This window comes from Paralichthys olivaceus, chromosome 2 (assembly GCF_024713975.1).
Source record: "Paralichthys olivaceus isolate ysfri-2021 chromosome 2, ASM2471397v2, whole genome shotgun sequence".
Classification (NCBI taxonomy): domain Eukaryota; kingdom Metazoa; phylum Chordata; class Actinopteri; order Pleuronectiformes; family Paralichthyidae; genus Paralichthys; species Paralichthys olivaceus.
This window is the reverse complement of record NC_091094.1, coordinates 16,101,634-16,114,215: the sequence shown is the minus strand read 5'-3', so window position 1 is coordinate 16,114,215 and position 12,582 is coordinate 16,101,634. Positions and strand designations below refer to the sequence as shown.

Here is a 12,582-nt window from a genome sequence, read left to right as displayed (position 1 = left end):
ATATCTGTTTGCTGATATTATCGGGCAATATTAGCGTCTTCAAGTCATTTTGGCGAGTATGGGCATTGGCCACATCTTTGCCGATATATTAATGTCAAAATATTACCTCTAATTGTAGAGGAAACTTTTTTTAATCAAATAATTCATTTCAAAGTTTATTGAACATCAGTTTCTACTGCTTTATTTTTGCTCTATAGATTTGAATTTTACAGAATAAACAACAGAAAAGATGTGCGTTTATCTTTACATTGCAAATATATCGTGGATATAGAGATATGACCATGATGCAAAGTAAACTACAAAATAGATGTTTACGTTTAGCTCGATGATGATAATGGGAATCTACAGTTGTTAGACAAGTACAGACAATGCTACAATTTATTTTGGCCATCAGTGTGGGTCAAAGGAATAAACTCGACAGTCCTTGAAAGCTACAGTAACAGAGACAGAGAGAAAGAGTCTCGTCTTTCATGTTGCTGCAGACGCGGAGGTATCAGTCTGCACTCTGTGTTTACTGTACTGACAGTGATTGTCTCTGGGGGAAGATAACCTGTCCTGGGACACCAGAGGCCCAGTGAAGAGTGAGACGTGTGGGTCACTGCTCACATCAAAAGCTTTCTGCTTTCTAAATACAGAGTGACCTCCTTTAAACCCTTGAAACAGCAGATAGAAGCACATAGCCCATAATACAAAGTGAGTGGGTGTGGACATGGAATAGATGAGAGTAAACACAGTTCAGAGCCAAAGTGAAAAAGTTTGAAATCAAGTTGAATAACATTGCAAAAGCCAAGACATTTGAGAACCCCCCCCCCTTCAAAATTTTTTTTAATTGCATTACTTTTAAAATCCATAGAGTTGCAACCAACACTTTAAAAAAAAAAAATTGAATTATTTTCTCAATTAAATTACTGATTGTCTGGTCAATGAAATATCAACATGATAACAGCGGATATTATTTATTCAATGGACTCTATTTTCACACTATACTCTGTGCACAATGTGGAGCGAAGCCTCTCCCCAGAGATATAAACCTCAAGCATGAGAACTGAGGGTCATGAGTTCTACTTCCTGAATGAGAGCTAATAATAGCGGGTTCACCCACAGAGGCATTTCAAGGATTGTTTGAGAAGCAGCTCTTTTGTGTGTTCTCTGTGTGTTGTTTTCCAACAAACCAGCATCAGAGCTGATTCTCTGACGAGGTGTATGGACAAGCACACACACACAGTATGGAGGCAGAGGCGCAGAGGCGGGCGCGCACGCACACACACAGTATGGAGGCACACACACACACACACACACACACACACACACACACACACACACACACACACACACACACACACACACACACACACACACACACACACACACACACACACACACACACACCATTTACATTGTCAAAGGCAGCCCCCTGTTTGAAGTCCAGCAGGGATATTGTGGCTGTCACCAAAGAAACACAGCACAACACATTCAGCAGTGTCTCTCATGGACCCCACAGCATAAACACACATCAGTGTGATGAGGACAGGCCTCGGGAGGACGAGGGGAACCGTCTCTCTCCATGTCTTACCTCTGAACTTCTTTGGAGGGTTGTTGAGGTCCCCTGCATCGGGCTGGACGACGCAGCGGTCATCCACCAAGCTGTGAAGATAAACAGAGGAAAACACTGTTAACTACACACTCAGATTGGGCTCTGATCTGTAGTTATACCTGAGCATGTTGTTTTGTTTAATTTATGGTGAATATTTTTGCAACTACGTTAGGTAGATTTTATTTTATGACAGATTAAAGCCAGTCACTGATGACACATTCAGCTGTACTGTAGGGCTGCGATGATAATCAATCACAAAATCGACTTAAAACATTTTCATTGATTATTTAATTGATTGGGTCACATAAATCAAAAAATAAATCAGTGGATCCAGCTTCAGAGATTTAACATTTGTTGTTTTCCTTCATCATCTATGAAAGTAAACTGAAAATATTGTTTGTCAGACAGAGTGAAAATAATAAAAAATAATAGTTGCACCTAATTCCAACTCCTCTCTGAATTAGTTTTTGGTTGACTGATTAATCTAAAAAACAGAATGTGGCAGATTTTTTCATGAGTTGTACAAGTGTATATAGGATAACTGGAATTGCTTGTTTTGTTGTCTATGTACACGTGTACGACTCCTGAAAACAATATGACCTGGATGACCCAGAATCTTCACAGGTATGACGCAGAAAACAACATTTGGCAATCTGGAATATGTTTAAAATACACACTAACATAAAACCAATAAAGTAATTAAAGAAAGCAGAAACACTTGTATTTCCTATTTGTCCATTATGAGCTCTGCAGCCTGTCACTTCTTTCAGTAATTAAATCAATCTGGATTAAGTGACCTGTGGTCAAACTCTAATTTCTGGTGACAAATTTAGCTTTTACTGGCTCAGAATAACACTTAGCTGGACTCCAGCCAAATCCCACATCCATTTCAAGCCTTTTTCCTGGGGAATGTCTACAGTTGTCCAAACAGACCTGTCTGCTCCTCCTCTCCATGCACCTCACAGAGCAGAGCTGCACACTCAGATAAAAGCTCAGACAATATGTGGGGAGGAAGAAATTGATGTCATTGATTGACAAAAGACAAATATTTACACATTTGAACAAGCTGGACAAGTAATTCTGCAGAATCACTGCACAAATTCTATCATATTCAACCTTTTCTTTGCTCACAGGCCTCTATCTCTCTCCGGGGACCGAACAGGAGCTGGGAATGCTTCGAGGCAGGATGAGTTAATAAGCTCAAAGAGTTTTCTTCCTTTTCTTTCCACATGGTTTCTTCCACTAATCTAAGATTTGGAGAATGCTGCTGTGTTGGTGGTTCTGTGCAGCTCAAAAGCCAAATGACTTTTGTAAATATGTTTCTATGTACTGTATTTTTGTGCACCAAACTGTGTGTGTGTGTGTGGGATACACTGGAACTCGAGAAAGGCCACAACGTGTCAATGGTGACTCAGTCTTTGCTGTAGGTCATTCCATTTTTCATGAGCAGGGGGGCGGAGGAGGAGTTGATGGACACTGGGCTGAGAGCTGATAACACATACAGCACCTTGCTATATATATTTAATGGTTTCTACCAGCAAAATGATAATGCAAGCTTTCTCTTATTGTACAGTTCATTTTCTAACTGAAGAGGAAAGTGTGAACTGCAATGGCACTCAGCAGAGCACACACCTTGGCCAAGGCCCAACAGTCCATTTAAATCAATTTAAAAAGCACCAAATTACACACACTCATAAATATCAGATCACTAACTGTGCTTGATATTTTTCATCAAGATCCATGATCCATCTCTGGGAAAACAGTGGTTTTTTTTAACTCTATCCTGCAATGTTTAATAAAGTGCTAAAAACAGTTCTGGATCAGCACCAAAATTTAACAGATTCTTTCCTGACCCATACCACATCTTTCCACCAAGTATCATGGTAATTTGTCCTGTAGTTTTTCTGTAATCTTGTTCACAAACAAATGAAATAACCAGCAAACAAACAGAGGGGTGAAAACATAACCTCCTTGGTGGAGGTAATAGTAACTGCACATCTGATAATACCTTAACACGAGTATATTGATTATGGAGTTCATAATAAATGTGCATGTTACTTCTAGAAAAGCAGGTCTGTTGTGTTTCAGATGTAATGTAGATGGAGGAAAGCAACCCAATTCTGCTGCCACTGTGCAGGTGAATAAATGGCTTTTGAATAGTTTTATCATTAGTGTCCCACTCTGCCCCTCACACCCACACCTGCCCTGCCATCACAAACACACACACTTAATCATTAACTCTGCATTTTCCACCCCTGCATTTCCTTTTCTCAGAGCACTATCAGTGATGGGGTCAGTTGTGATCAAAAGCACCTCTTTAAAGGCCGACCACAGTTTCCAGTTCAAAATTACATCCATTTATCTCTTAGTTAATCACATTCTGCCACTGACTCACTGTGGGAACTGATGTCGGTGTGATACAAGCTAAAAAATGTTCATCAGGCGCACACAAAAATAAGACGAGGAGGAAAAGTCTTTCTAAAAACCGGTAGCCACTAGTCGTGTGACTTTCTTCCCCTCTGAGTCCTGCTCAGCTTGCAGCTAAGTGTAAAGTGGGCCCTCACTCTCTCTCACACACACACGCACGCACACGCGGACGTACCCAAGTGTGCTGATGAAACCATTGGTGGATCCCTCTGCGTACATGGAGCAGATATCCCCGATGTGAAGGAAGCTGGACATCTTATCCGACATGGTGGACACACACACAAGGGAACACCTGCAGCAGAGGACAATAGGGAAAAAGATAAAATATCTTACATTGAGTTCTGCGTCCTAGAAATGTTACTGCCACAACATGGTAAAAAAGATACAGCCTTACTTTATTCATTCATTCATTCATTGTGTTTATTTTGGTCCAGAAATTTGGTACAAAACAATAAATGAAACAAGACAGATATAAATATTATGACCAAAAAAGATGGAGGCCGAAGCAATAGCTTATTATGAATACCCTTAATACACCGAATTAATTAAGTTGGCTGTCCTATGGGGTCTGAAGCTGAAATTGTTTTTAAGTATAATTGTCTCAGCTTTGGTTAGTCTATCATCTTATCTTCAAACATTTTTAAACTTGTTGTATTTACTCCAAAAATGTACCCTTTAACAGATACACATCTATTTTCTTTATATTTGTCCTTATCCTTGTTCTCTCAGACTCATCTATGTCCCTATTTACCTAAATCATAACACTTTACAGCACAGAACTTATTAATATGGGTGTTAGCTGGTTCACAGTCATTACATCGACTGATAAGTCTTACAACATCCTTCTGTAATATGAAAATGTAATGTGTGTTTAATGTGTTTCCCAAATACTTTGCATGTCATGTATGGAACAATGAAGGGACAACTCAGTACAATGTGTAATGCACTTTCACTTTCTGATGTGTAATATTGAAATGTTTTGTTTTTTTTACCAGAATGCACATGCAGATATAACCGCACTTCACTCGTGTATAGCTGCTGAGCTCCCATGTTAGGTGGTAGTACAAGTTTAGAAGAGAGGATTCCCTGAGAACATAGTACTGACACTGTCCTGCTGCATGGATCTGCACATGTGCAGAGACCCTCTCTGTTTGAAGTAACTGATCTGTGTGTTATTCTGTGGCGTAAGGAGTGTAAGGGTTAGGAGCCGCAAGCCACTGGAGCTGCTGTGTGAGGTGGACACTGCAGGTTCACCTCACCCAGGTTTATCCTCCTGCTTTTTTTAATGTTTTACGCACCACCTCACACTGAAGCGGTGCGTAAAACATTAAAAGCACAGAAACTAATGCCTGGCCTTGACTGCAGCCTGAATGATAATGACAGGCAATTAACTGATGAGGCTTTTACATCGAGACGCAATGTGCATCTTCCTCACGGGCCTGTCGAACCTCTAAAACAAACACGTGAAACTTGAGTACGCGGAGCAGCAGGCTTGGCTGTCTTTTTTTTTTTTTAAATGCATCCGCAATCACGCTGTTTAATCCGAACGGTCCGACAACAAGATGCTTTTTATAAATGTGATTATCATCATGAGTGTTCTGGTTGTTTTCCCACACGAGCGTCCAGTCAACCATGTAAGGAGAAGTAAGGAGAGAGGAGGATGGTGAACAAGTTGTGCGCTCAACTTTACCTCGGCGGTGGAAGAAGCTCGGCGCCTCGGCTCTTTAAGACAACATGACCGCGGCTCCTCTCTGCGATCACAGCGGCTCTGTGGATGTTTTGGTTTCCTCCTGACAGCTCTGCCACCTCCTTTCACCGCCTGCTGTCGGTGCTCCGCGGCCGCGTTCACCTCACAGGGGCGGGGAAGCAGCTCACACACTGTGGCTGCTGGGCTGCCTGGCTCACTGCCTGCTCCTCCTCCTCCTCTTCTTCTTCTGCCTCTTCTGCTGCTGCTGCTTCTTCTTCTTCTTCTTGTTGTTCTTCTCAAGGGGTCCTAGTGTTGATAGCTGGGAAATGATGTCCATGTGCACGTGGGCCCATCCTGCAGCCCCGAGGAAAAAAGAGCTGGTATCACTCCCACTGCAGGGCCTGGATTTATGAGGTGGAGAAGCAGAAGTAGAAGAAGTCATTTCTTTGAAATAATATCAATAGTGTTTATTTTTTAGTTCTGTAAAAAAGTGATTTTATCTGCAACCAAATAAGTGTAAACTTATACATTTACAAGCTTTAATCATAATTTGCAGAAGTGTGTGGGTTTATAGGAAAATATAAAAAGTATGCACCGGTGCGTTCACGTGGTGTCAGGATAATCGAAAAACATACTTTCCGACTGCGAAAATGGACCATTGACAAATTTATTAAAATGAGAAACTGGCTATTTCTTTTCCGTCCTTTTATTCGTCAGCGAGCAAACAAAAATATGTAGACAATAAGGAATTAATAGACAAAACAGTCCAATGTACAATGCAAAATCAATCAATGTAGAGATGACTCAAATTAAATATAAATCAATTCAAATATCAATAAAATGAAATAATTGTCAAAGTTCCTTGTGTTCATTTTGTACTTTTAACTTATTTATTGCCTTTCCTGTGTGTGTATTTCACTGTCCTTTTTGCTGCTGTAACACAGTGAATAAAGGTCTATCTTACATTTTCTTATCTTATCTAATGAAGAAATGTAACATCCTTTTATAATTAGATCTAAATAGTAGCTCTTAATGTGAACTTATCAAATGTTACCCCTTTGGCTTGCAAACTGTCCAACTTTCACACTTAGCCACTACAGATGTCTTCATAATAAACCTGCACAGGTTTTAAATCACTGATAGATGACAGATGTTGTGTAAATGCTCTGAAAAAAACCCAATATAACACTATTTGTTTACAGCCTCCATGTTTTTCTCCATTGAACTTCACATCTTGGGATTTTCCCGAGCAGCACCTGAACGCGCAGTGACTCCGGGCAAACTGAGAGTTAGGGTCAGCTGACCGCCCACGTGACTTTGCGGAAGTAAGCCCGTTGACAACATGAGTGGATGTGGAGCAGATGATCCGCAACAATGACGCGCTGCTTCACGCTGTTGTTCCTCGTCTCTGTAAGTGTGACCAGACTCCCGTGTGTTCTGGGTTCGTGCGGGGCAGAGCGAGACCTCACCGCCGCGGAGGGAGCACCGAGCTGCGGCTGTGAGAGCCTGAGGAGAGCCGCCTCTGCTGTGGAGCATGTGGAGGAGAAGACATCTTCACCATCTGACAAATACTCCAGAGGAGCCAATGAGGAGCTGTCCGAGGCGCGAGGAGACGAGAGGAGCTCACTGAGTCAGGTACACTACGTCATGTGACAACACGACAACCTCCAGTTGTGCATCTGTTGGACAGAATGGAAGAGAGAAGGAACCATTGAGCCACTGGTTCTTTTTGATTTGTAACTTTCTGAACTTTGCCTGAAAGATCCCAACCCACTCAGTGTCATAGTTTGTTAAAGCCTGTCAGTGACGTGGCTCATGGATAGTTGCAGAAGTGCCCTTAAGCAAGACGTTGCATCCTACTGGCAAAGTGTACAGATCCAATAAGGGCCAAGTTTTTACATGCACTTTACCCCATAGCTGCAATTTAACCAAATCCTCCATCTTTAGCCTGGTGCACAATAAGCTGCATGTCTGTGGCTCATGGTTTAATGTTACCAATTTGAATGAGAAGTATGAAATTGAATCGGCCTACTTCTCCTGCCATTAGTCTCCACCAGTCGTTGGAAAAGCAAACAGTTGCTGTTTGCTTTGGTTTCAAACCATCTCAGAGAAAGGCCTATTATCTGATTCACATAAACAGACAATTGTTATTCTAGTTCAGTTTCCAAGGGAACAATCCATGGATCTTGATAAAATATATTTGTGGAACTGATATTTATGGATGTGTGGATCCAAATGAAAATCTGGATCTTGCCGATTTGAAAGTGGTTTCATGAGGGTGGCTTTAATTTGGTTCATCTTTTTGCAAAATTGTTCTTCTGCAATGGAGATTCAGATTTCATGATCTGCATTGTTTTGTTGGCTCAGCCATTAGGCTTGATCGAATGTAATGGGACTGTTGGGCCTTGGTGGAGTTATGCACTTTACTGAGTGTCATTTTAGTGGTTTATTCATTTTTATCTTTTAATGTGCTTTCTGCTTTTTGTTGCAGAGGACATTGTATCTTACTTGTATTAATGCATGTCCTCTGCATATGTCGTGCAGCCTAGTGGTCAGACAGCTCCAAAATAGTTGCAATACTTAAATGAGATGAAGTTTCCTTTTTAAAGATTCTTTTTGATTTTGTGACCTTCCTCCTCGAGCGTAAACGGATAGAAATGAAAATTCACTCATTTCCTACTCACCACTATGTCGATGGAGGGGTGGGTGAAGTGTTTGAGTCCCCAAAACACTTTTGGAGTCTCAGGGGAAGACGGTGTTGAAATGAAATGCCTTACAGACACTTGGATGACACGGCAGGAACAATATGGAGATATTTTCATTTTTTTTTCTGTTGTTTTTTTCTGTTTGAAGAAGTGGTCACCATTTAATTCAATTGTATCGGATTTGGCTGAAACACTGTTTACCCCTAAAACTCTTAAAGTGTTTTGTGGACTCAAATACTTCACCCACCCCCCTCCATCGACATAGTGGTGAGTAGATATGAGTGAATTTTTATTTTTGAGTGAACTATCCCTTTAAGAGATTCATGTTCACAACTTATTTGCTCTCACATGCAGATGGTGCTGATTTCTGGAGGAGAATTCCTGATGGGAACAGATGACCCAGGCATCCCTGCAGATGGAGAGAGTCCTCAGAGGCGGGTGCACGTTGACTCCTTCTACATGGACATCCAGGAAGTCACCAGCAGGCAGTTTCAGAGCTTTGTCGGTGCCACAGGATACGTCACTGAGGTACAGGATAACCATTAAATGTATGGCTAAATTCATTCAAAGCAGACAAATCAATTAATTCAAATCAAAAACCAATAGTAATCCAATTATTTGACAGTGATTATTGAAATGTTTTAAGCTTTACAGTCATCAGCTAATGTTTTTTTTCCTTCCTTTTTTCATTTTTCTGTACTTCTAGGCAGAGAAATTTGGAGACTCATTTGTATTTGAGGGACTTTTGAGTGAGACAGTCAAAAACCAGATTACCCAAGCAGTAAGTTTGATTATTTAACAGTTCACTTACCTGTACTATCTGTCCGTCTGTCTGTCTGTCCATCCATCCACCTTCCTGTCCTTCCTTTCTTCCTATCTATCTATTGGATGGTTAGGTTGCTGTTCAGTTTTCTACAGTTATGGTCCGGATTATTTTTTGGGTAGAAAAAAAAGCTCACAAGCCAAACAAGGCCTTTTTTTTAAAAACATGAAACTGACAATATTTGTTTGTTTCATTGAGAATATAATATTAAGTAGCTTATGTGCTTTCTAATTACTTCATTTCTTTCTGTGTAACCATGTTCATGACTATTTTTGTGCTCTTCCATGATTTGAACATTTTTAGAGTAACGTATGATCACAAAGCTTTTATCTGTAAAACCCCGCCTGGTACACGACGACACGAAGACATATAGCAGTGTTTTTTAAGAGTCTTGAGGAGGTTCACAGTTTGGTCGTACGAGGCCTGAGGCCTGACAAAAACCAGACAGCAGAGAATGTGCACATGACAGCTTCATCTCTTTCTGTGTGCAGCCCGATCATGTGGCATGTGTGCCCATTAGAGCAGCAATGGTAGAAACCATTAGAACCATCACAGTACACTAAAGGCCGTTTTAGATGAACACTGAAGAGGGAATGTTAGAGAAACATTGAACAACAGTATCCAGAGAAGCAGAATATGTGTGTAGCAACAGTTTACCATTACTCTGTTATTAGGTGGCTGCTGCCCCCTGGTGGCTTCCAGTCAAAGGTGCCAACTGGAGGCATCCTGAGGGTCCAGACTCCAACATCACCAACCGGTAGAAACACACTTTGCTTCATATACTGAAAATGTTTCCAAGAATACCAACCCCAGAGCAAACCTTTACTTGTTTTCCACCTAATTTTTTTGTTCTACTCTTTTGCAAAAGAAAAAATAAGATAAATAAAACAGGATTTCAGTGATTAACTTTAAAGCTGTTATTTATAGGCTGGACCATCCAGTTCTCCATGTGTCCTGGGCGGATGCTGTCGCCTACTGCTCCTGGGCAAACAGGAGACTTCCTACAGAGGCAGAATGGGAGTACGCTTGCAGGAGCGGCCTGAAAGACAGGTGTGATATTTACTCATTATGTGGAACATAAATTATATTGCAATGCCATCATACAGTGTGTCCTTTGTCAATTCCCACATATGCCTGCTCCTGCATGTAGACTTTATCCATGGGGAAACAAGTTGAACCCAAAAGGACAACACTACGCCAACCTGTGGCAGGGGGATTTCCCCAACCATAACTCTGGAGAGGATGGATACGTCACAACTTCACCAGTAAGTCAACAAAGAAAGAGGGAGGAATGTTTGGGTTTTTTAGAGATTGTATTTTTTGGTCAGCGAGAAGGAGGAGAAACCACAGTCATGAGCTTCTGTCACAAAAATGGAAACAGCTTTATAACCCAGCCACTGCCAATGAAATTGAAATGCTGAGATAATGGCTAATTTCAGAGGTTGATAAAGTATAATAACAACATTACAAATATTAATCATGTAAGTATGCATTCAAAATCATTTCTATTCTTTTTCTATTAGTTTGTCTGTATAAAATTCTTGAATTAGAACCTGCAGTCATTATTTTCTTCATATCCTTTAGGTGATGTCCTTTCCTGCCAATGGCTTTGGTCTGTATGACATGGTGGGGAACGCATGGGAGTGGACATCGGACTGGTGGACTGTGCATCATACCACAGACCAGCAACACAACCCAGTAAGAAAACATCATTACCTCAAAGCTTTTGAGTTTTCAAAAGTTTTTTTTTGCCTCTGACATTTCCTCACCCTTCTCTCTATCAGAACGGACCACCATCAGGTGCAGACAAGGTGAAGAAGGGAGGATCTTATATGTGCCACAAGGTAAATATGTATAAATAAAAGATGTTTTCTATATATTCTGCAGGGTTTTAAAAAGTCTAAAAGTCTTTTTTTCTGGATGTAGTTTGAAGACACTTGAAAGATGCAACATCTCTCATAATGTTCATGGAGAGTACAAGAGACCTCATACCAACACATGTGGTACATTTACTTAAGCTGCAACACAATCTGAGCCGCCCACTGGTGACTATTTGAGTTTGTCTGCCACTAGCATTGGTTGCCATGGGAATGTAGCTAATTTAGTTCAAAAAGGGCACAGAGGACGTTTTACACATGCTTGGTGTTTATGCTCAAACACGGAGTAATATAGAATAAAAAATGGTTTAAACTAACCGTCTGTCAAAAGCATCAAGAAATTAGAGATAGAGTTTTGGCGAAAATAAACTGTGAGTGTACTTTATCAGAACAGTTTCCATTGATGAGAAAATGAATCCACTGACTTGTCTTTCTCCTTCCTCCAGTCTTACTGTTACAGATACAGATGTGCAGCCCGTAGCCAGAACACTCCTGACAGCTCGGCCTCTAATCTTGGGTTTCGCTGTGTCTCTGAGGAGCGACAGTGACCTGACCTGCTTGTCTTGAACACACAGTCCCTTATTCCATCTGCTCTCTAACCCCAGTGTTGGAAGTAAAGTCCATGAAAGTAGTATTTGTATTTCAATAGTGAGGCTATTTATCTGCCATAACATTCACATGAATCAGAAGATGATTTAAGAGAAAAAGGAAGACAGGGCCTCAAACAGTTTGCAGTGGAGAATGTCCTACATGATTGCAGACGTTGTTCGAACCTTAAAGATTCAGGCTTTTTATTTTCTTTTAAACCTTTTCTTTTATTGGAATTGAATATAAAACATTGATTGTTTCTACTTTCTTAGCACAAGTAGAATAACTCTAGTCATTCTTTCTGCTTGTGTGGTTCAAAGAACTTTTCAATTGCCAAGATCAGCGAGGTCCTGTAAATGTGAAAATAGGTTTTATCAGTTGTCATTATCAACAAAGACCTGGTTGGATTAGAGGTTGAAATGTATTTCTTTATGTATAATGACACTGACATTGTTGTAAAATTCATGTAAAATATTTTTGTATAATGTTTTTGGAAACAGATAAATTTGTGTCAAAGGGAATCTAGAATTATCAATTTTGTCTGTGTGTGTGTGTGGGTGGGTGACTAAATTTCCTACCATTTCATGGTAATTTAATGTCATTATGCCAAATGCCTCAATTGTACTTTGCTATTATTTCGTGTTTACTGGTTATTGCCCTCTGTGAAAACCATTTTCTGAAGGTTTATTATGTAGTTGTAGTCTACAGCTTCCACCAGAGGGCAGTAAGGCCTCAGATATCTGTCCGTCTACCTAAAAAAGCACATACTCATATTTAGAATTGAGGTTGACAAAGTATGAGCTCAGTTAGTAAGGTTTGTTCAGCAGTGAGCTCTGTGATGGTGCAAAAATGATTCAGTCAGTTCTGAGGTGTGGATGAGA

The 12,582-nt window shown here is 40.5% G+C and overlaps 2 protein-coding genes across 11 annotated transcripts in view; one reads left to right on the top strand and one right to left on the bottom strand.

The window, feature by feature from the left end:
* The window catches only part of itpr1a (inositol 1,4,5-trisphosphate receptor, type 1a), a 67,318-nt gene extending 61,361 nt beyond the window's left edge, over nt 1-5,957 (bottom strand). For all 10 annotated transcript variants that reach the window (XM_069538965.1, XM_069538969.1, XM_069538989.1 and 7 more), the window contains exons 1-3: nt 5,712-5,957; nt 4,197-4,313; nt 1,574-1,644 (exon numbers count right to left, since the gene is read on the bottom strand). In XM_069538965.1, coding sequence (XP_069395066.1) covers nt 1,574-1,644; nt 4,197-4,288 — 163 coding nt within the window. In that variant the 5' untranslated portion in view covers nt 4,289-4,313; nt 5,712-5,957. The remainder of the gene's footprint in view (nt 1-1,573; nt 1,645-4,196; nt 4,314-5,711) is intronic.
* Nucleotides 5,958-6,585: 628 nt separating this feature from the next.
* Nucleotides 6,586-12,222, top strand: sumf1 (sulfatase modifying factor 1). Its single transcript, XM_020086612.2, has 9 exons — nt 6,586-7,343; nt 8,768-8,941; nt 9,120-9,194; nt 9,911-9,993; nt 10,164-10,286; nt 10,387-10,501; nt 10,821-10,934; nt 11,021-11,080; nt 11,560-12,222. Exons 1-9 carry the CDS (start codon nt 7,083-7,085, stop codon nt 11,659-11,661), a joined length of 1,107 nt encoding a protein of 368 aa, XP_019942171.2. The 5' UTR covers nt 6,586-7,082; the 3' UTR covers nt 11,662-12,222.
* Nucleotides 12,223-12,582: the final 360 nt, after the last annotated feature.

Excerpts from the sequence above, each read along its gene's own strand:
- sumf1 (XM_020086612.2), top strand. The coding sequence starts at position 7,083 with ATGACGCGCTGCTTCACGCTGTTGTTCCTCGTCTCTGTAAGTGTGACC. Across the intron at positions 10,502-10,820 it reads GATACGTCACAACTTCACCA|GTGATGTCCTTTCCTGCCAA; the intron begins GTAAGTCAACAA and ends CATATCCTTTAG. Across the intron at positions 11,081-11,559 it reads GATCTTATATGTGCCACAAG|TCTTACTGTTACAGATACAG; the intron begins GTAAATATGTAT and ends TCCTTCCTCCAG.